The 19,327-nt window shown below is 39.7% G+C and overlaps 2 protein-coding genes across 7 annotated transcripts in view; one reads left to right on the top strand and one right to left on the bottom strand.

Moving 5' to 3' along the window:
• Positions 1-12,091, top strand: part of nav2a (neuron navigator 2a) — a 222,733-nt gene extending 210,642 nt beyond the window's left edge. For all 6 annotated transcript variants that reach the window (XM_069181810.1, XM_015338257.2, XM_069181809.1 and 3 more), the window contains 13 exons: positions 57-229; positions 846-999; positions 1,884-2,043; positions 2,531-2,628; positions 2,779-2,874; positions 3,058-3,226; positions 4,717-4,952; positions 5,283-5,437; positions 5,608-5,679; positions 6,137-6,333; positions 6,940-7,058; positions 8,474-8,677; positions 9,194-12,091. In XM_069181810.1, the coding sequence (XP_069037911.1) occupies positions 57-229; positions 846-999; positions 1,884-2,043; positions 2,531-2,628; positions 2,779-2,874; positions 3,058-3,226; positions 4,717-4,952; positions 5,283-5,437; positions 5,608-5,679; positions 6,137-6,333; positions 6,940-7,058; positions 8,474-8,677; positions 9,194-9,319 (1,959 nt within the window). In that variant the 3' untranslated portion in view covers positions 9,320-12,091. The remainder of the gene's footprint in view (positions 1-56; positions 230-845; positions 1,000-1,883; positions 2,044-2,530; positions 2,629-2,778; positions 2,875-3,057; positions 3,227-4,716; positions 4,953-5,282; positions 5,438-5,607; positions 5,680-6,136; positions 6,334-6,939; positions 7,059-8,473; positions 8,678-9,193) is intronic.
• Positions 12,092-14,264: 2,173 nt separating this feature from the next.
• dbx1a (developing brain homeobox 1a) lies at positions 14,265-18,052 on the bottom strand. The gene is made up of 4 exons (XM_006642530.3): positions 17,551-18,052; positions 17,112-17,213; positions 15,386-15,588; positions 14,265-15,158 (listed from the first exon to the last, which is right to left on the bottom strand). The coding sequence occupies exons 1-4, from the start codon at positions 17,918-17,920 to the stop codon at positions 14,847-14,849; spliced, it is 987 nt and encodes a 328-aa protein (XP_006642593.1). The 5' UTR covers positions 17,921-18,052; the 3' UTR covers positions 14,265-14,846.
• Positions 18,053-19,327: the final 1,275 nt, after the last annotated feature.

Below are 19,327 nucleotides of genomic sequence, written 5' to 3'. Positions count from 1 at the left end.
ATTTTGTTTTTAAAGCTGTACAATAGATCATGTTTGTCATTCTTCTGTTCTTGCAGTTGAGAAGCTCTTTCAAGCAAGCGTTCAGCAAGAAGAAATCGCCCAAGTCTGCTTCCTCCCACTCCGACATCGAGGAGATGACTGACTCCTCCCTGCCCTCTTCTCCCAAGCTCCCTCACAACGGCTCCACTTCATCCACCCCCATCTTGAGGAATTCCCACTCCAACTCCCTGTGCGTAACACAACTCTCCTGTTTTCCACTTCTCTCAGTAACGAGTTTTTCAGATTGGTCTTCACATTCCTGCTGTAGCCTGCTGTTTGAGGGAAAGACACATCCAAATGTATTTAAATTCAAAGAGTTTTTTTGGCTTGGCCAGTGAATTGAAATGTTACCAAAGACATGACAATTAGCAAATGGTTGCTTCTCTGAGAAAAAATCAGTTGTCTTGCTCCTTTTCCCACATACCCTAACAATCAAGCCTCTGTGTTATACAGTGTTTTTCAGGCAAAACCCACTTTTTCTGGGCACATTGCTTTGTCACTTAAAATAATCATGTCTGTAAAATCAAGTACAAGATGTATAGCCTGCTTAATATTACTTGATATACTGTATGTGTTGGTCTTACATATAAAAAAATCTTGCTTCTTTGTAAATGCATGAATTACATTTCCACCCCCAAAGTTTATGCACTAGCCCTTTTTTAATTATGCGAGTTATGTAGAATTCTAAGTTGGTTTTAAATAGTTTCAACTTGGAAGTTTAATTTCTCGCTCCTTGTCCCTGGGGTTGAAGTAAAGAGCTGGGTATGATTGTCCTGGAGTATTTCCTACTCTGTTCTCCCCGGCAGGATATCGGAGTGCACAGACAGCGAGGCTGAGACCATCATGCAGCTGCGCAGCGAGCTCAGGGACAAAGAGATGAAACTGACTGACATCCGGCTGGAGGCCCTCAGCTCAGCCCATCAGCTGGACCAGCTGCGAGAGGCCATGAACAGAATGCAGGTGAGGCCTGGGGCTCTGGCGCTGGTAAGGGAATTGGCCATTTCAAGGACCATTTGCTCTAAAATTGAATATTACAGCCAGGTCATGTCCTTTCAGTTCCCAGACAAAAACATTCTGCCTCAGTAGTCATTGGCCAAAGTCATAGATTTATCAAGATACTTACATCCAAAAATGTAATTTTATTTTGTAATTAAAAATATAAAAGCTGTCTCCTGATATTCATAATGCTCTTTTGGATTAGGATCCTAATGCTGGTGAAATTCTCAATGAACTAATTTAGCCATGTAAATGAATGGGAAATTAATCAAGTGATATCTATGCTTCCTTCATCGTGTACACATCACAACCTTCTAAAGTATAACTTTTTTTGATGCCTGATGTTTTTATCGTGAAATCAATTCAACCTTTTCTTTCAGTCATATATTTTATTCAAGATTATTTATTAATCCAGTTTATATTTTGCTGGACTCTTTGCTGGACTTTTTATGATGGGTTGCCCCAACATGGCAAACTGCAGGGCATTACAATCATGTGCATACTCCCATATACAGTCTAATGTAAAGGTGTCTGGGTAGCTCAACCAGTAAACGCGCTCCCACGCACGAGTTCTATGATCCAGAAATTATGGGTTCGAGCCTGGGTCACGTTACTAGCCGACTATGACCAGATTCTCTAAGCAGAACATTATTGGCAAGACAGTGATTCCTGTGGCCACTTCGCAGACTTCCCAGCAGTCAGAGAGTGAGCAGTCACAGGGCTCATAGCTGAGAGCCCGAACATGAAAAACACAACTTCTGAGTCCAAAAATGGGGTATGTTGTATTTGACAATTCTAATTTGGAAGGAGAAAGACATCTGAGTCCCCCTGTTCTGTACTTTCTGCAGGTTGAAATTGAAAAGCTGAAGGCTGAGAATGATCGACTGAAGTCGGAGAGCCACGGGAGCTGCAGCAGGGCTGCTTCCCAAGTCTCCATCTCCTCGTCCCCTCGGCAGTCAGTGGGTCTCTCCCAGCACAGCCTGAGCCTCACGGAGTCCACCAGCCTGGGTGAGTCCACTCATACGCTTCTCTCAGCACGGATAATATTGGAAACCCACAAAATTCACAGAACTTTATTTTTAATTTTTTTTCAGCATTGTACATCATTCCTACGGTACCATTCTTGGAAATAAATAGTGTCTCATTTTACAGGCAAAGAAGATTAAAGGCTATCAAATTCACACATGTTTGGCAGCAATGTATCAAAAGCTAGGGTTAGGGTAAAGCTTGGACTACGATTTGGCATGAATTAATATTGTAGTTAAGGTTGGTCTACAGTCAGGACTGTGTTGTGGTTGGTATTAGTATTGTATGATTAATGACAGGGTTGGGTCTTGATTTGGGTCCTGTTCAGGGTTAAGATTATGGTGTAGATTAAAGTAATAAATGAGACAGCAATTCTGAATGGGTTCTATAGTAAGGTTAATGTTAGGTATGGGCAAACAGTAGGGCTGTTCTGATTTCCAAATGTTGATTTGCTGCTCTGGCTCCATAGACATGCTGTTGGATGACAATGGAGATGGTTCATCTCGGAAAGAAGGCCGTCATGTGAAGATCGTTGTGACCCTGGATAATGACATTAAATGGAAAGAAGTGAGTTACACTGCTTTTAATGTTAATGCAGATTCAAGGCATAATGCCCAAAAGAGCAAATGATCTGTAGTCTGAAGTTAGAGAAAATTCTATATCCTCTATTTTAAGCACTGTTCAGTTTAAGTTTAAGAACCTTTTCCCCCCTACTAGGAGTGCAGACCTCATCATTTTCTCATTGGTTGCATTGGAGTCAGTGGAAAAACCAAGTGGGATGTCCTGGATGGTGTTGTCAGACGCCTTTTCAAGGTAATGAGAGAAAAACCTTTTGTATTTTCTAATACGAGGCATAATGAGTCCATAATGAAGTGCCCAATTAAACTTATGGAGTCAGCTGGTGGCTTTGTGACCAGGTGTAAATGATCCATTACTGTCGATCTGGTAGCACGCATGTATCTTGTTGTCGAACAAATCCCCTTTTGATTTTCCTAGGAATATATCATCCACGTGGATCCAGTAAGCCAGCTGGGTTTGAATTCAGACAGTGTTTTGGGATACAGCATCGGAGATATCCACTGCACCAGTGGAGCTGAGACCCCAGAGCTCCTCCCTTGTGGTTACCTGGTGGGAGAAAACAACACCATCTCTGTCAGCCTGAAAGGTGCCGGCACCAGTGTGCTTTTACCTTACTACTTTTAAAACGTTTCTCTGTGGTTGACTGCTTAGCGGAGCGGAGCGGTGGCTCTGTGGCTAAGGATCTGCGCCTGTGACTGGAAGGTTGCCGGTTCAAATCCCGCGGCCGGCAGAGGAATCCTACTCCGTTGGGCCCCTGAGCAAGGCCCTTAACCCCAACTGCTCCAGGGGTGCCGTACAATGGCAGACCCTGCGCTCTGACCCCAAGCTTCTCTCCCTGTCTCTGTGTCTGTGTCTCCATGGAGAAAAGCTGGGGTATGCGAAAAGACGCATTCCTCATGCAAGAAATTGTATAGGGCTAATAAAGAAACATTATTATTATTATTACACTTTTTTCCTTGAATTTTCACCTGTTCGGGTATCTGTGATGTGACTTTTTTAATATACTGTAGGTATATGTATGTGTAAAATATCCCTAGGAGTGCTTCTTATCTATAGAACACAAGTAACAGTATACTGAAAGATAGAGTGTTGCAGATTCGCTTTTAGGAAATTCATCAGTTTCTATTGCTAAATGTGTTGATCAACAAAACCACATTTTGTGACAGCTACATTTTGCATTGAGCTTAAACTAGACCAAGATATACTGTATATAAACAACTGATAACATTAAATGAATTTTTAACGTTATTATTCTTTTTTTGAAACAAATAAGCAGGAAAATTGAATCACATTTATCAGCATATGAGGTCTAATTCGTAAAAGTTTCACCTTAGTTTTACTCATAATGTCACAAAAACAGACTTATGTTAACAAATCTCAAACTCCCGTTGTAAAAGACATATCTGGCACTTTCAAATTGTGCTTTTCTCACTTGTAAAAAACCCAGTGGTAACTTACTGTAGCTCTGCGAAAAATGGTTAATGAATGTGGACATAAATATTTTTTTTGGGGGGAGTCCTTAAAACTAAAGCAAATAAGAAACAAGAGAGGCTCCAGACTGACCCAGTGAGTACTGGTGTCTATGAGCCTGGCTCATGTCTGCAGCCGCCTGTGACTGCACAGCTTCACTGGCATAGGGCACAGGTCAGCCAGGACTTCCTCTGCTTTCGACTATTTGGCTCAACTCCTGTGACTTGCTGGGAACCCGCAGGCCTGAAGGCATGGATATACTGTAAGTCAGGCCTTGCCTCTGGTCGACACTGAACCTCCTGCGTGTCCGGAGGTGATCTGCTCTGACTTATGCTCTGATTTATGATTCTGCATTTCAGAATCATAAATTCGAAAAGTACCATTTTCTCTCACTGGTCTCCAGGAGCCTGAGCTGGAAAGCTGTCTTAATTAGCAGTTATTGGGGTATATAAGAGATAATCGACCAATGCAATTTAAGGAATTAGAGCCCCTGTAAGGTGAGAATGTTCTTAACGACCTACAGTAAGTTACCTGTTTAGAAAGATGCTGCCAGGCTTGGAGGGGAGGTTGGCAAAGTGCTGAGTGGTGTGGTGTTGCTGGCCGCAGGTATATCGGAGAACAGTCAGGACTGCCTGGTTTTCGAGACGCTCATCCCCAAGCCCATGCTGCAGAGATACGTGTCCCTGCTCCAGGAGCACCGGCGCATCATCCTCTCTGGACCCAGTGGCACTGGCAAGACCTACTTAGCCAATCGGCTGGCAGAGTACATGGTGCTGAAAGAACGCAGGGAGCTCACTGATGGGGTCATAGCTACCTTCAATGTGGATCACAAGTCCAGCAAGGTAAGTAGGAAGCTCAATCAAACCCTTCTTTATACAAATAAAGGCAGTCATACTGTCCTAAAGCTGCGTGCAAAGTATTGGTAGATAAACCTTTTTTCTGCGTCAGCTCCTATGCATCCTCCAAATGCATTAGCACTGGCAAGGTTTCTTCTGCTTTCATGGTATAACAACTGGAAAGTTTACCGGTATTGTTATTAACATTTTCAAACTTTGCAAAAAGAGCTGAGAGCAAGGCCAGGAATTTAAAAATGTCTGAAAATTTCCCAGATACCCTACCTGCCGGTTTTCTGTTTCAGTAACATCTTTGTCTTGTGGGCCTTGCCCTCGTAGGAGCTGCGGCAGTATCTTTCCAATCTGGCTGACCAGTGCAACTGTGAGAGCAATGCAGTAGACATGCCTCTGGTGGTGATTCTGGACAACCTGCACCATGTCAGCTCCCTGGGAGAGATATTCAATGGGCTTCTCAACTGCAAGTACCACAAATGGTGAGTCTGCGAGTAATGACTAAGGCGAATGATCTTTCATTGGTTAGGTAGGTGTGCAAGATTTCATTGTACATAAAGAGAAAAGAAATGAGTTTCAACTACAACAATAAAAGAATAATGTGCATGAGAGTCATTCTTTGTAAGACTTTTTCCCCCATTTTTTCTTATAGCCCCTACATTATTGGGACAATGAATCAAGCAACATCATCAACTCCTAATCTGCAGCTGCACCATAACTTCAGGTACTTCACAAACATAGCAGTGTTTTACGCAATTTGATGTTAATAAGATACATTTTTTAAACTGTGTAGCTGACAACGTGCAGTCTATGTCAAAAGTAATATGTATTTTTCCAAGTGTAGGCTTGATGTATTTCAGAATCATAAATTAAAAAAGTACCATTTTCTTTTTATTTTAAGTTTAAAAGAAAATATAGTTTTGTATAGTTTCCAGAGCATTGGTTACTATGCATTGCATTTGGGTTATTAGAATGCAGACAAAGCTGCATGTAGCTCTCTCATTTTTCCACTAGAGGGCAATGTTTTGTCATTTTTGCGATACTGTTACATCAAAACCTGTGTACCATATGTACTGAGGGGCTAGAATATAAACAAGCACCTCATTACTGATTGGTATTTTCTGTTCATCATTAAAAAATAATGCTATGTGTATGAAGTGGTTCATTTATCTCATCCTCAGGTGGGTGCTATGTGCCAATCACACGGAGCCTGTGAAGGGGTTCTTAGGTCGTTTCCTGAGGAGGAAGCTGATCGAGACTGAAATAAGCACCAGAATGAGAAACATGGAACTGGTCAAAATCATCGACTGGATTCCCAAAGTCTGGCACCACCTCAACAGGTTCCTGGAAGCTCACAGCTCCTCTGACGTCACCATTGGTGAGAAACAATGGACTAAATCTGTAGATCTTGCATTAATTATAAGTCTCCACGTGTTCAGATGCAAATTTATGCAGCTTAAGTGAACTTTCAAATGTTTCTTTACAGGTATTAAAGCTTACCTAAAAAGATTAGTTGTATCTTTAAGAAACTGTCCTGCAGAAATTAAAAATGAAATTTGTAAAATATACAAACAAACATGGTGTCTTGGGAACATTTTCCTACCTGACAGACCTACTCAAAAGTACTAGATCGGATCAGTGTGACAATCATTTAAGTCCACGATAGCGCCTTTGTACATTACTTGAACAGTTACCTCTTCTAAGTATAGTTGTTTTCAGTAAGAGTGTTTTCCCCTGTGGCCATGTCTGATTGGCACCGACCTATCTTTGCCTTGGACTTCTATCAGAAATACTGTGGGATCAAATCTTGGGCTAGGGACACTGCTCTTGTGCCCTTGAGCAAGGTGCTTCTCAGATTGCTGCCGACAAGTGCCCAGCCATAGAAAGGCACTTTCCTGTTCGTCGTTATGGCTGAAAATTTGTCTGCAACCAATGTAAATACAGGTTCACTGGCACGCTTATGAAAACGTACCTTTTCCTTTAGGTCCCAGACTCTTCCTCTCGTGCCCAATTGACGTGGATGGCTCGAGAGTGTGGTTCACTGACCTTTGGAACTACTCTATAATACCGTACATGTTAGAGGCAGTCAGAGAGGGCCTTCAGGTAGGTGTTTCTGCTCAGATATTTACTCTTCACTTACATTTGTAGTTTTATAAACCATAAATCTTTACAAACCCCAAATTTCATGACCAGAAGACTAGTCCAAAGTCTTTTTTTTCCAGACTTTCCATTCATATCATCCAGTTGCTTCTATCCGCAAGTCAATAGTGGTTAAAACGAAAGATTTAATAAAACAATTTGAAAATGTATCTTATAAATGCTTAGAATATTTCAGCTCTCTGTAAGAGCCCAGAGAACATACCATTAATCACTGAAGCCTAATGACTGGATATTACTGATGTTTTGCCAGTCCAGGGAATTTACGAGTTAGCATTTTTGCAAATACGATTGATTATGTATGTAGCAATTTCTTAAGATTGCAATTGCTACTGTTGATACTGAGTATGGGGGTTACAATAGACTGTTTTGGGTTACTATCAGATCCATTTATTCTTGAATTGAAATTTCTTCTAATTTGTCTGAAGACATGGCATTTACTCCTGCTACTTCTCTGTTACTTTGCAGTATAAAATAGTCAAAGCATTTTGTGACTCAAGTTGAGGGCTTTATTATGCAAAAATGATACCTTTTAAAATATATTTCTTCCAAATTGTTGCAAACTCCATGAAACAGGCAAGCCTGCAAACAATATGGTCAAAACATTACCATATTTATAACTTAATCTTGTCCGTAGTTGGGCAAAACTGGGCCTAGTCAGTGCTGGGATGTGAGACCTCTAAGGAAAACCAAGTTGCTGTTGCAAGTGGTGGAACAGTAGATGGAGCTCTTCCCCCTGAACCACAATTTCCAAACCAAATCCTTGTTATAATGTTTGGGGACATTGTGCTGCAGGAGTATAGTCCTTCAGACAAGTCTGGTTGGTCATTAAAGATCCATTGGACCCATTTCAAAAGTGCAGGGCTATCAACCGTGTGTTCTAGCTAAAGACCCTTCTAGGCTGGGACAATCTGTCCTACATTTCTCCTTAAAGCAACTGCAGAACTTATTTGCAGGTGGGTGCTACAGAGAAATGGATAATTGTTGAAAAGGTCTGAGTAGAATTTCGAGCAGTATACCTCCCAGCACAAGAACAGATGGGATTTAATTTAAAATAAATTGTATGGAATTTTCAATAGATGCATATTATTTAAAAAAATTCTTATCTGATCATGGTATTCTCCCTTTCCATATTTTGAAGTGTCACAATACTAATATCTTTCTATCGTTTCTGGTGGAAACATGTCATTTCAACTTGGAAGGTTCACCTTCTTCTAAAGATGTCACTGCACTGAGCAGTTCCGTCTAGAACAGAAAAGGAACAATATTTGTGTCTCTGGATCTCTTTTGGTTTGTGTGTCGTGCATCTTATGTTCCTCATTTGATCTCTGCGTTGTGGATGTCTGTTCTGTGTTTCACAGTTATATGGGAGAAGAGCACCATGGGAAGACCCTGCCAAATGGGTCATGGACACCTACCCCTGGGCTGCCAGCCCACAGCAGCATGAGTGGCCTCCTCTCCTGCAGCTGAGGCCGGAGGATGTTGGCTTTGACGGCTACTCCGTGGCCCGGGAGGGCTGCACCAGCAAGCAAGTCCCACAGAGTGACGCGGAGGGAGACCCACTGGTCAGTGCAGCCTGTCCTCTAAGTTAGCAGTGTACAGTATGTCAGCATGTCAGACATGCACCACAGGCACTGTGTTGCAGAGCTGTGCCTGTGCTGCTCAGCTTCTTCTCAGCTTTGAACGCAATTTCAAGGTCTCAATGAGGTCTTTGTTTCACTTTTTCAGATATCGGTCGGGCTTTTAGTCTCCTTGTCTTGTCTTAAGTGTCTTACATACATCCAGTGATGATCTTGCATTTTCTTTTGAAATTTGACGAATGTACAGTACTTGAGATGACTTAGGGTTTCATATTTATTTTATACAGCTTTAGAAAACAATGCAACTGTGGCTTCAAATTAGCTGGCCAAATGTGCTTTGATTAGCAGTCAATTGATATATATTGTACATTGAGGAAAGTGCTGCTTCAATAACACTCTAATATTTTTTTCATTGACATACAGCAGAAGTAGTAGCTGCCGAGATTGCTTACCATACATGTTCCTACATTCCTGATGCATTGTATTCTGATTTATTTCTAGATGAATATGTTAATGAGACTCCAAGAAGCAGCCAACTTCTCCAGCCCCCAGAGTTACGACAGCGACTCCAATAGCAACAGTCATCATGATGACATCTTGGATTCATCACTGGAGTCAACATTGTGATCAGGTTCTCCAGTCAATATTCTGTTTTTGATGTTCAAGAAGAAGAAAAAAAAACACTTGATTGAAAACCATACACGGAATGTGACTCCTTGTTTTTAAACTCATCTTCAAGAACAAGCCACTTTAATTGTTGAATTGTTGAAAAACAAATGGGTGCAGGTAACCCAGTGGAAAAGTCTTTTCTAAGTTAAAGTAAAAGTGAAGCTGCACTATTCTATTTTTACAGTGTATTTGCAAAAGGCTTTCACAGGCCAAATTGTAAGATGTTAATGTACATAAACTTATACGCAAAAAAAATGCATTTGAAACTGTGGAGCAAGCATTGTGCCGTGTACTGTCCATCTAACAAGAAATACTATTGCCTATGCTGCTGTGAACCAAACTACCACTGAAGGCTGGACACCAGCATGAGCAGGGCCATCCTCAGCTGCAGTTGGTTGGTGCTACAAGCTCCACCTTGTGTTGCATTGTGCAGGGGCAGGCTGCAATACTCCCCACACACACACACACACACACACACACACACACACAGACACACACACACACACACAGACACACTTACATCCTCCATCGTACACCAGGCTTCTGCTGTACTCAGGAAACTTGGTGGTAGATCAGTCTGTCTGCCTTTTGAAGGCAGTTATGGTCTCTTAATGTCAAAACCAACAGCAGCCCATGATTGAACTACACATCCCTGCTCCCCATTCCGAACCTTGACAGATGTTTCTCCTTAAAAACAGATCCTGGTGTATTAAAGCCAGCCTTAAGTAGACCTTGAAAGAAGCCAGTATGTGTTTATAATCTCTTCAATTCAAATGGAAAACTTTCAAGAAGCAGGTTGGCTGTTTTTTTTTAAATTTCCCCCTCCTGGACATGTTTACTTTGAACACTGTAAAGGTTTCATGCCACCCAAGGTGGATAACGCACATTCAGGTCTGAAAGGTTACTTCTGCCATTTGCACGCTGGTGGCAAGACCTCTTGTAAGATGAGTAAGATGAAAATGGGTTTCTGTATTTCTCCGACTCTTTTAAGTGCACGCGTTCACCTTTCGTGTTATTATGGCTTGTTCCTTTGGTAAGGGCATAAAACACCTCAACCAGCATAGCACTTTCTTTTTCAAGCAGACGCAACAGGAAAACTGACCCGACTACATGCAGCTGTGCCAAGGTGCATACCCTCAGATATCCTGTGCAAGGTTTTGTGAACATCTTTTTGGTGCTGAACTTTGAAATGATGCCTTACTTAATTTTGTAATAATTGTGTTAAGGTGCATTAGTGCTGTTTCGTCTTTGTTTTTTTTTTGCATTTAACGACAGGGCTGTAACATCATCTCCTAGAATTCTGCGAAGATCATAGGTTCGAGGCTGTGACATTATTTTTGATATCAGAGACTTCATGATATGAGAAAAGACAAGAGAGAGTGATGCTTTCAAATTCATATCAGTCTTTGCAGCTAATCATCCGTCTGGATGATCCGATGGTTTCCTGAAGTTTGGAAACTGCAAGAAGTGTAAAGTTTGCTTTTTTATTTTCTCCCCACTATCGTGAAAGAGAAAGGCATCTTCCTGAATGAAGCCAATTTAAAAAAACGTTTGGCTTGGTGCTCAATCTACACTTTTGAAGATGTACAGATGTATGAAAAAGTAAAAGGAAGGGGATTTTCCTATACCTCATGAGCCTTTAAGGTTTATACCATTGTCCTGCTTATTTTAAAAATTACAAATCATGATGGAATGATATCACTGCATGAAATGTGACAACTGATGTTTTTGCTGCTTTGTTTTGAGTAACTTTACTTAAACTAATGGGGGAGGTAAAAGGGTACTTAATTTTATGGCTTTTCCTTTTCAGGATTTTCGGGATTGGATTTCCCAAAACGTGCAGAGCAAAGGGAACTGTTGTAGGGCCGTTCTTGGATCTTAGAAATAAAGTACTTTCCTGTTAAGAATGACTCTGAATTGGCTAAGGCTTTGATTACCTGCATTTTTTAAAATGATAGTTGATACGTAAAATTGTTTTTCATGTCTAAAAAATAATTGAGTGTTCTTCCTTTGTAGAGAGCCATAAGATTCAGTTCTTTTTAAAAACTCACTCTCGTTAGTATGATATATGGCTTCAGTTGTTTCCTTTGCAATGCTTCCATTGTGTTCACTGTTGGAGCTGTTCATTTTGAGTGTTCTTAGTTACAAATCCTATGCAACATTCATCTTGAATTTTAAATGGGAGCCAAATAGTTTCCTCGTGTTTTCAGAACTGCCAAGAACTGTACATCAAGTAAATAGACATGTGCATAACTTGTCTGTATGTTAACTAGCATTTGCTGTACACTTTGGGAAAATGTTTGCTCAGTATAGTTGATGCAAACACTATGATGATGTGTTTTGCTGTTTGTCTACTTGTGATGACTTTGTTTCCACAGAGGTCTGGATGTTGAAATTTTATGGAAGGTTGCTGTTGAATCTAGTTGTTTAAAAGTGCAAAAGTTTGTTAATGAATGTGTTCACTATGATGTACATTTTTTTCTTTGTAACATAGAAATGTAAATATTTGATTACAGTGCTGCATTTTGATGAATTTTTCTAGCCATTTTTAAACAGAACTAGGAAATGGGTATTTTGTGTACAGTCTGATGTTTTTCATCCCACGGTTCTTTCAAGTTTGTCATTAAGGGTTTTCCAAGATTGTGATTCCCTCTTCAACCATGAATCTGATCTGTACCAGTCTTAAATTATTCATGATTCAATAAAAGAAATGAATGCTTATTTATTAAATGCTGCGCTGAACGTTCATGAGAGGCCTTTTATTTGAAAAGACGTTTTCTTTGAGGATTTACAGAAGTTTTTCAGATTTTGCTAAAGAGACTGCTCACTTCTTAAAAACGTTAAGATCTTACATTTCTTACTCTAATTGAAGTTCCCTTCACAGAAGCATAAAGGCAGACATTACATGATAGAGCTATTGAAATGAAGACGTTTTAGACGTCTTCCAGTGTAAACGATTTAATAAGTTATTGCAAAACGGATTATGAAGGTCTTCCTTTATCTTCAATTCCAGGAGTTAAAATTCAAATATCAAAAACAATTATAGGTAATTTTCTCAACTCAAATCTGTATTGGATACTTTCCACATTTTTAACACCTGGAACAATTCAGTTGCAAAATACGCTGAGCATCGATTTATAATTAGAATGTAAAGTATCCTTACGCAGGCAGAACCGCTGAGTCACGCTCCAAAATTACAATCCAGAACCTGTGACCTAATGAACCCAAATGTGTGAAACAGACCGGAAGCTGACACTGCATAATTTGTCACATGCAACCACTGGCACTCAATAATTGTTTTGTTTTTTTTTCTTTTAAAACCATTCCTAAATACATTTCAATGAGTTAGCTTTCTTTGCAACTTAGTCGTAGGAGTTTGGAAGGTTAAAGGTCACCAACGCACGTTGAATGGGAGACAGGGCACGTTCTCAAAAGAATTTTGGAGTGAAAGGCTAAATTTAGATTGATTGTTCCACTTAATGAAGACCCGAAGGTCCATTTTTAGGTAAGTAATTAGCTAGCATTACCTTACCATCAAATACGGTTCGTTACATTGATGGATATCTTGAGAAGGACGATGGCGTACTGTGGACCATGTTTACTCCTACTCTAACGCTAAATTCGGCTTCTGAGTCTCAAATGTAACAAACCAGGTTTTGAACATATTCTTAAATACTGTGTGTTCGCAATACTTGTATTACTTTTTATTCGGTCATCTCGTCGCAATCCTGTTTTTAAAATATAATGGTGATGTTTTGCAATGTACAGTAAATAGGAAAAACGACGGGGTTGGGGTTCTCGCCACAACAGGCATTACGCATAGTATCTGGTGGAAAGTTAGAAAGTTGGGTCTTCATTTGAAAACACCTGATCTCGTCTCTGTGGAAGTGTTCTTTGCTCTCTTGTAGCGGCGTGTTTCAAGGCAGTAAGTCCTGCAGTTAACACGTTTTCTAGATCTCAATCGAAGTGCGGCAGCATCTTTTAAAGGACTTGTTTGTCCTTTAAAATGAAAATGTATTCAATTGGATTTTGGACCGAAAGAGTCACATTACCCATTGTTAAATCTTTCCCAACTAGGTATTACATTTAACAGAGCTAGCTGGCTCCAAATTTTAACTGCATAAAGTACGGCCGGTTGTGCAAGCGATTTTTGGATTTAATACTTCTCACAGCTTTGTAGTCATCTTGCTCCTGCAAACGGTATTATCATGTTTGCTTTTTTCTACTCAAAACGTTGTGTACATTGTGCTATATTTGCACATTTTATTTGGATTCATGTAAGCTAAACAAAACATTGAATTTGTTTTGTTTTTTTAAAGCCTTGTGCATTCAGTCCGTTCAGAAAGATAATAAAATGTTTCATACAATTGTTCATACAACAGAGATAAGCCCTGCCAAGTTATAATGTATACTTAGTTACTAATAACTAAATGTATATTCATTGTGTGAAAAATAGTGGAAATCTAATGCAAATAGTCAAGACATCGTTTACTTCAAGAAACCATGATATAAACGATATAAACGATTTCAATAATGAAAACGTAAAGTATTTTTAAGAATAGATTAAGCATACTGTAGTAGTTCCTTTTGTCTCAAATTTTAAATTTTTAAAACCAGTCTTTGGAAACTTGATGTGGAAACTACGTATGTGTTAAAGTTAATTTTTTATGTTTTGACAAAACGTTATGTCCATAATAATAATTTATTGTTCATTTCACACAATTAGACACTAAAGGGTAAGAGGTGGATAGACGGTGACGGTAGGGGAAATGTATTAAGCACAGGGTAATTGAATTTGCAGTTGGTTGGCGATTTAAATGAATGAATTTTTAATACCTCCATGTTTATGATACACGAAAGAATTTCTTTTGCCTTGATAAGTCCAAGATAAATGTTTGCATTTTCTAGATTTTATTTGGTGTTTATACAAAACATTTAACATATATAAGCTACACATTTCAACTTCGTGGACAGAAGCGTACAAAATAATATATTTCTTTATAAGTTATACATTGAACTTCTACATTTCTTAGTTAAAAAAGGCTTTAAAAACCTAATGTAAAAACTGTATAGCCATTCATAATACTCTTGGTATAAAATTTCCATACAAAAGAATATTTGTACAAAATACTGTACATTTCACAAAAGCTGTGCAAACACAGCAAGTAATTTCAAAGAAGTTTATCCCTTTATACGAGATGATTTTTTTTTGTAGAATTGCAATTTAAGAACTTTATTCCTTCTGAAGCACTGGAAAGTGGAAAGTGAATCGATCAAAGTCTGCAATTTTTATTCAAAACGCCAAGTGAATATGTGGTTTTAACTTGCCCAGAGGAGCAAGTTAACAAGGACATAACTTAAATTATTTCAAGTAACAGCGATTCAATAAAGGGATAATCCTCTTTAATATTATAAAAGGGCTGGTTACATAAATTTATATATATATAACAGTCAGTTTTATATAAACATAATTTATTGTCAATATTTATGAAACCGTGATTTCCTCTTCCTCGGATTCTGAGAAGTCTGAGTGTTTTCTGGAGTTCGCCGGCGACGACAGGTGCGACTCGATGTCCATGATTTTGTGTTCTGCCGCCGAGTGGCAGAACGAAACCCGCGGGCTGTGTTTGCCGGCCGTTTCATCTTCCTCGGAGGACTTTTTGCCAACGTCGCTGAGGTCGGGGTGAGGGTTCATTTTTGTGGGCAGGGTCTGTTCTCTACACCCTCCGGAAGAGAGTAACTCCCTCTCTTTGGAATTCCTCCACTTCATTCTTCTGTTTTGAAACCAAATTTTTACCTAACGGTGGGAGAAAAACAATTCGAATGGTCACCTTTCAGTTATTATGTCCAGCAAGTGTATATTTACATATACAGGTTAGAAAATAAAACAGTTCTATCAAAGCTAAGGACGTACCGTATAAATCCTAAATATTTGAAATGCTTTATTGGCATTCAGAATAGACGTTATTAACGACATTTCAACATGAACTAAAACCGATTTTGACATTTTAAGCGGTTACATACCTGCGAATCCTTGAGACCGAGCTTCGCAGCCAGCTTCTTTCTGTCCGGTTTGCTGATGTATTTCTGCTTCTGGAACATTTTCTCCAGTGCTTTGCGCTGTACGTCGGAAAACACAGCCCGCCTGAGCATTCCCCTGCGTGGCTTTCCTCTGGCTGCAAGTGGCCAGGAGAAGGTGCCAGGAATCGGTACTACTGATGAAGATGCTGTAAAAACGCAATAAAGGAAATTAGTCAGGAGGCCGGAATCCCTAAATAGGTTATAGGCGTGATGACCAGTCATAGAAGGGGGTTGCTCTGTGCCATGCACAAGTAGGAGGGAATTGAATTACTATTTGTTGTTTTACTTTTGAATTTAAGAACGCCAGGTTTTTCGATTAAAACATCTACGCTGACGACGACGTTTTGTTCTAAATCGTTATCAAATAGCATTCAAGTGAATGCAATGGAACGAAACAGCTAATTAGCACATTGCTTAGTTCCCGGTGGCATTGGTATGGTAAAAAGGGAGAGTACCCTTTAAGAAAATCCCAATGAAAGATAGAGGTTCTAATGAAGCGTGAACGGTAATTGTGTAGTAATGAACTAACAGAAAAAGACTGAGGACAGGCAGCTAAAGCCATATATTATTGTAACAAAAGAGATTTACACTTTCAAACTAAACACAACTGCATGCCAGGATCATTGTGAGAATACTGATGACCGGGGCCTATTTTTGCCCCCAAATCATTTTCATTAAATGAACACGAAAAGCTATTCATAAACCTCAAGTTGTTTTGTTGAGGCATTCACATAGCTAAGAAAAGAATCACATTCTATTATCATTAGTCTGAATGAAAGCACGATCTAGCGACTTTATAGACTTTTCCTAAAGATTATACTTTGTTTCACTGCATAGTCAGTACCGTTTTAATAATGAGAGCGCATCTTTAAGCGTATCTATGCACTTTTAACATAACCTCCCATGTGCCAGAATGGTGACGGAATGTTGTGTAAAGCTAGGTTTCGTCCTCAAAACACTGTCCCTTTTTTGTCTACACAACTTTTGTTTTATAAAATTTTGTTGTTCATGCGTTCCCTCGTCCCCTCTCGTCCCGTTACATCATTTTATTGTCTCGTTTTTAATGCAGTCCTCAATAGTTAATTGCAAGCTTTAAATCTACAAATGCTACGCCTGGACTTCCCACAAACACGAACTGCGCTCTATGTGGTCTTGTGAAAATATTGAAACACTGAATAGCCCATAATGGGAAATTAGTCCATGACTGGTAAATGCCTATCAGCAGTATGGTAAAGTCAGCGCAAGGTCTGTGTGTGGCTGCCCGGAGGGAGCTGGCCAATTGGTCATGGTGCTGAAACCTTTGTTAGCAATCAGTGGCTAAGTGCACTTGCTCTGTGGGAAAACCGAGGCCATGAAGAGATGCCAACAGTTTCTCTGTGAGAAGGGACCCGCCTCAAATTTGGACCATGACAATTCCTGCTAATTTGTAGATTAGGGAAACGGTGCAAAATGTCAGCAGTCACTGCTTGTGCTAAATAGGGCATCAAATTGGCGAGACTGATTCCACAATGTTGTACCGCTTCCAACCTCTGAACCAGAGCCTTCAACCCCCCTCCCCTCTCCCTCCCTCATCCGGATTCGCTAAGAAACAATCTTCGAATACGCGTAAAACTACAGGAAACCTCAGCGGCCCAGGAACGGTCATTTTTCAAGATGGCGGAAGGCCTACCTGGGAAGTAGGAAGATCGGATGAAGGGGTGGAAAGATCCGTCAAAATACGAGAACGGGAAGGCTTTGGGGTGCAGGCACTGAACAGAAGGAGGCGACGATTCTGTAAGCGAAAAGTGAAGACAAAATCAGTACATAGAATCTTTTTATTCTCAGCTGTGTTTCTTTGAACATACAATTCTAACTTGGATAATGTATAAGAAAGCCAAATACCTTGGAAACAAATCAAAAATTGTTTTCATGGGTTTGTTAACGTAAGTATTTCAGTATTATTTTTGCCATTCAACACCTATTTAAAACTATTTTATTGTTTCGATTTTAGACCCCAAAATGTGGGTGTGACAATCAACTTCACCTGAGCCTCTGCTAAAATATACAATTAGGTTGCAATTAGGTTTCTGTCATATATATATAATACGTTGAACAAGTCTGAACCTTACCATTTCTTGAAGATGGCGCCAGTATGGCGTTAACTCCAAACTTCAGGTAGTTGGGGTCGCTGTTGGTGGACAGTGAAGTCTGTGGTGAGCATGTTCCGCGTGACACTGCCACTGAGGTGGAGGTGTTAACGTGGTCAGGTGACGCAGTGTTCAGAGTCGTGGTTCCTGAGCTCGGCGGAGACACGGTTGGTGATGGGACAGTCCGATGCAAGTAGCTGGCAGGTCGGCTGATCCTGAGCAGGTCCTCCACTAAAAAGCTAGAGTGCGTGGTAAACGCAGATTGCAAAGTCTGTGGAAGTGTCAGAGTAGTCGATGGCCGCAGGAGGCTTGGATACATTGCAGGTGGCGCAATAACACCTGGGAACATCATCGCACCGTCTGGGGACAGGAGAAAGTGTCACGTAATAAACGTCCGTCTTTTAATTGAAGAAGATTTCGCTTAGGGTCCAACTGGAAAGACAGGCAGCACTCTTCTGCCCCTTCTTTCTAGGTGAAGGGTTTTATAGTGGACTGCTTAGCAAAGCCCTTTCAAAACTGACAGCTCCAACAATAAGGTTCAACAAAGTTCTCCACATGAGTTTCTTTCAGCCCGCAATCTGAGCCCCCTGATTGGTCCGAGGATGCAATTTATGATTGGATTAGACTTCATAAGCAAGCGGTAGACAATGTCCCTTTAACAAAGAAGGTGTAGTCATCAATTTTGCATATTGACCGCCTCTTTGGAATACGTTGTTGTATAGAATCTCAGCAGGGTTTTGTTTGGACTCCGCTCACACAGGCTAATTAAAAGCCTATTTTAAAAGTTTCAAACGTCATTTTGCCCCCGAATGAGAGAATTATTAAAAGAATTCTCTAAATTTATTTGAGCCCCCCTGCTGTGTTTACAAAATAGATCAATAAGTATTCGCATAAAAAGCTGCAGGCCATTGAATAAGACAGTGGGTCCAAATGTTTTAAGTGTATCTGGGTGGCAAAGTAATTTGGATTGAAACTAACCAATCAAGTATTTCCTAAATAAAAAGTGTTTCTCGTGCTGTTATATTGTGCAGCGAAATACAATATTGGGAATAAAAGATGAAGAGTTGCGTATTGAATTACTTTATTTTTTATGTATAGAGTTATATATTGAATTCACTGGCAAATATAGTGGATTTTAAACGCATGTATTTTTAAAGTTATTTCATGTTTATTTTTAAAATATACCACTAACAATAATAAAAGTTTTAAAGCGTAAAAAATGCTAGATTATGAACTCGGTTTTTAATATTTTGTTCTAGATTAATTTCGTCATTGTCCACAACAATAAAAAGAGTGATTATGGTAAGAAATTTATTTAATAACCGGGTCCGTTTAAAATGTTTTGGGTAGTTTCTCTTCGTGCTGTTTTTTTTCAGTTTCTGTCTTGTCCAGGTTATGGAATAATGTATTAGTGTATTAAAGCGATTCCTCGTCACAGAATGCTTTAACAGATGTGTTAAATATTATCGGTTTGAAAAGTTTCCTAATTTCCCTGGGTCCGCTGCACATTTGCAATGAGAAGTGTGCAGCCTTAACCATGCAGCCCTTATCCTATTAACCATGAACTAACTGTCACCCTCAGCTGTTTTGCTGTCTTTCTTTTCCAAACACAAAGCTTTCTGAAAAATCTTATTATCCAGCTTTATTTCTATGGACGTTTTTTTTGTTCTGACGTTTTTGGTCCATTATCCCCATGTCGCTGCTTTAACCATTGAATAAAAGTGCATCTGTGATTTATAACACATTTCTTAAAAAAAGA

The sequence above is a fragment of the Lepisosteus oculatus genome, chromosome 21 (assembly GCF_040954835.1).
Source record: "Lepisosteus oculatus isolate fLepOcu1 chromosome 21, fLepOcu1.hap2, whole genome shotgun sequence".
NCBI classification, from domain to species: Eukaryota; Metazoa; Chordata; class Actinopteri; order Semionotiformes; family Lepisosteidae; genus Lepisosteus; species Lepisosteus oculatus.
The sequence above is the reverse complement of the archived record's forward strand: the minus strand, read 5'-3'. Positions and strand labels throughout refer to the sequence as shown.

Excerpts from the sequence above, each read along its gene's own strand:
- dbx1a (XM_006642530.3), bottom strand. The coding sequence starts at position 17,920 with ATGATGTTCCCAGGTGTTATTGCGCCACCTGCAATGTATCCAAGCCTC. Across the intron at positions 15,589-17,111 it reads CCGATCTTCCTACTTCCCAG|CATCTTCATCAGTAGTACCG; the intron begins GTAGGCCTTCCG and ends GCGTTTTTACAG. Across the intron at positions 15,159-15,385 it reads TCGGTCTCAAGGATTCGCAG|GTAAAAATTTGGTTTCAAAA; the intron begins GTATGTAACCGC and ends TCCCACCGTTAG.